The sequence below is a fragment of the Mus caroli genome, unplaced genomic scaffold (genome assembly GCF_978045245.1).
Source record: "Mus caroli unplaced genomic scaffold, Mus_caroli_1 scaffold_8, whole genome shotgun sequence".
Taxonomy (NCBI): domain Eukaryota; kingdom Metazoa; phylum Chordata; class Mammalia; order Rodentia; family Muridae; genus Mus; species Mus caroli.
In genome coordinates, this window is record NW_028227263.1 from 113,071,927 (window position 1) to 113,075,047 (window position 3,121).

The 3,121-nt window shown below is 47.3% G+C and overlaps 1 protein-coding gene across 1 annotated transcript; it reads left to right on the top strand.

Moving 5' to 3' along the window:
• The first annotated feature begins 843 nt into the window (after positions 1-843).
• LOC147003335 (major allergen I polypeptide chain 1-like) lies at positions 844-1,659 on the top strand. Its single transcript, XM_085842462.1, has 3 exons — positions 844-907; positions 1,027-1,218; positions 1,580-1,659. Exons 1-3 carry the CDS (start codon positions 844-846, stop codon positions 1,657-1,659), a joined length of 336 nt encoding a protein of 111 aa, XP_085698588.1.
• Positions 1,660-3,121: the final 1,462 nt, after the last annotated feature.

Here is a 3,121-nt window from a genome sequence, read left to right on the forward strand (position 1 = left end):
TTTTTCTGAGTGAAAAGGCTTAAGCAGGCTGTCCTGGAAATATGTAGATCAGGTTAGCAGTGAACTCACAGATGTCTTTGTGACTACATATTTCCAGGACAGCCTGTTACTAGAAGGTAGGCCCCCTGCTCTACCCACCTTGAAAGCAGACTGCTTAAGTCCATTCACTCAAATAGGAGATACACTGCCCCCCCCTGGCATTGCCACTTTAGTCTTCATGAAAGGGTTCTTTTGACAGCTCTTTTGTCCTTCTTTAGGATGTGTGGGCTGTGTAGAGAGACCCTATCTCAGAAAAAACCTACAACCAACAACAAAAAGGTCAAATTGAAGGATGCCTACAACAACAGGATAAGCATAGGTTGAAGAGCATGGTTCAAGGGAAGGCACGGAGCATATGGAAGATAGGGGCAGAACAAAGACAGGGCAAGGGTCACATGGCCAGTGGTCTGAAGTTTTGCTTGTTTGGAACTGACTATGAGTATGGCTCTTGAGGTTCTCAGTGTGACAGGAGGACACAGGTATCATTCTGGAGGTCTGATTGAGAGACCATTTGATCTTCTCTCTAGTCATATTTTCCCTTTGGCTGTCAAATGGCAAGTGACATTTTTCATATCTTAAGGAGATCACTAAGAAGGCAAACAAGCTGAGATAGGTTATTGACCAGGATCTTGCCAAAATACATATCTCCCAATGACGCAAACACACACACACTCAGGAAGTTCCAAGATGTGTACTGGGAGGGGCATGGAGAGGCTCATACATGGGCCCCTCCCTGCCCACTGAGCCAAACAGGGCAGTTAAAGAAGGGGATCAAGCTGTGTAGGATCACCTGCCACCATTATCATGAAGCTTGCTGGTGCTGTGGTGATCCTCGGGGCTGCCCTGCTCCTCATGACTTCAGGGGGAGGTGGGTATTACTGTGTGGGGGTCAGGAATGCAAGCTATACAGGCTCTCAAACCCTCTATCCCCTGAGATATACTGATGCAGGTCTTTCAAGTGAGGGTCACCTTGTCTTTGTGTTCTAGATTGTGGCATTTGCCCAGCTATAAAAGAGGATGTTCGTCTATTTTTATATGGAACCTCAGAAGAGTATGTTGAGTATGTGAAACAATACAAAGATAACCCTGAAATACTGGAAAATACTGAAAAAATCAAGCAATGTGTTGATAGCACATTGACAGAGGAAGACAAGGAACATGCAACTGCTTTCATTGTGAGTATGTGTCTGGTTAGGGGCGGGGCTTGTGCTCTTGCACACCACTGAAGCTTCACTGAGAATGAAGAAATGTGACACACCTGATTGAGGATGTCAGGAGGATGGGGCAGGAAGGGACTCTCAGGCTGCCTGAGTTGGGCCTGGCTGCTCAACCCAGCCAAGCCACTCTAGATCCATGCCTGTGTTTGGCCTCTATCAGCCTTCCTGACACAGCCTCCCATGTCTAGCTGCACAAGCTTGGGGCCTGGAACTCGTCTCCAGCCTGGGTCTTCTATCCCAACTTTTTATCTATCCCAACTTTTTAAGCCTACCACTCCAGCCCCCAAATACTCACCTGTTCACCTGTTCTTTGCACTTCTAAGGCCACTCTGTGGACTCCAAGCTGGGGACATTCAAGGGTAGCATTAAATTGAAGCCCCTGTTGTTCTTAGAACTGGTGTGATAAGTCATTGCCTCAGCTGCTGATATCAGACTGGAAGAGGCTTGTGGCCCTACTCAGGCCGGTTTTCTGCCTCCCCAACCAAAGCAGTCTTGGGTCCCGCACAATTGGACTGGAGCAAAGCTGTGTTCCACTCACCAGAAGTCCCAAGATCCTGTGGCGGGTGTTGTGGGTAGCTGGAGAGTGTCATCCGACCCTGCACCCTAGCTACCACGGTGCAGGTCAGACCGGAAGAGGCTTGTGGCCCTACTCAGGCCGGTTTTCTGCCTCCCCAACGAAAGCAGTCTCAGGTCCCGTGCGATTGGACTGGAGCAGAAGCTGTGTTCCACTCACCAGAAGTCTCAAAATCCTGTGGCGGGTGTCGTGGGTAGCTGGCAGGTGTCAGCCGACCCTGCGCCCTAGCTACCCCGGCTCTGGTCAGACCGGAAGAGGCTTGTGGCCCCACTCAGGCCGGTTTTCTGCTTCCCTAACTAATGCAGTCTCAGGTCCCGTGCGATTGGACTGGAGCAGAAGCTGTGTTCCACTCATCAGAATTCTCAAAATCCTGTGGCGGGTGTCGTGGGTAGCTGGCGGGTGTAGGCCAACCCTGCGCCCTAGCTACCCCCTAGTGCTAACTCTTATGAAAATTTATAACAAAAATAAGCAAGCTAAGTAAGCAAAATTAGAAAATGTACAGGACAAGGAGAAATTGGGCAACAGGAAGTGGAATGGAGTGAAATCTTGTGTTAAGGGAGGTAAACAGATTATGGAAAATCTGATATTAAATGGAATAAAGTGAGTGGTTTCCAGCTAAGCTTCCAACTTGTGAAAAGGAAATAAGAAATGCTTAGGGTGGAGTATGGTGGCATACACCGCTAAAGGACAGGACTATTTCAGAGTTCAAATCCAGGCTGGTCTACAGACTAAGTTCCAGGAAAGCCAAACGTATGCATTGAAGGAGACTATCTAAAACAAAAAGCTGGTGAAGTTGTGATTGATCAAGTGAGTCATGTTTCAGCCCCCACAAAGAGCAGACCTTAGCAGCTTCAGCCATGTGGTTCTGGCTTCAGGGACAGGAAAGGGGTTATAGGATCTACCTTTTCAACTAAAGAAAGCCTCTGATGTCTGGCGTGTACCAGCAATGTCCTTGCAAAGAGACCAAGAGAGACCTTTGAATGAAGGTATGAATGTGAACTTTGGATTGACTTGAAGACTTCAAGATGTTGGCAGCACCAGAGCAGTGGAAAACCTGTTGAGGAGAGCTGTTAACTGGGAGTGGAACTATTCCAAGAAAAAGAAGTATGTTGCAGTCAACAAAGCTGAAATGAATTGGAAATCTGAAGAGTGCTTTGACATCACACATCAGAATGCAGAGTTTGGAATTTTCTCAGATGCTTCTCTGTTTGGCTTTGGTCCAGTATTTCCCTACTTTGCATAGTAGTTCTTTATATATTCAAATAGTAATGGTTTAAGATAATATCTTGGT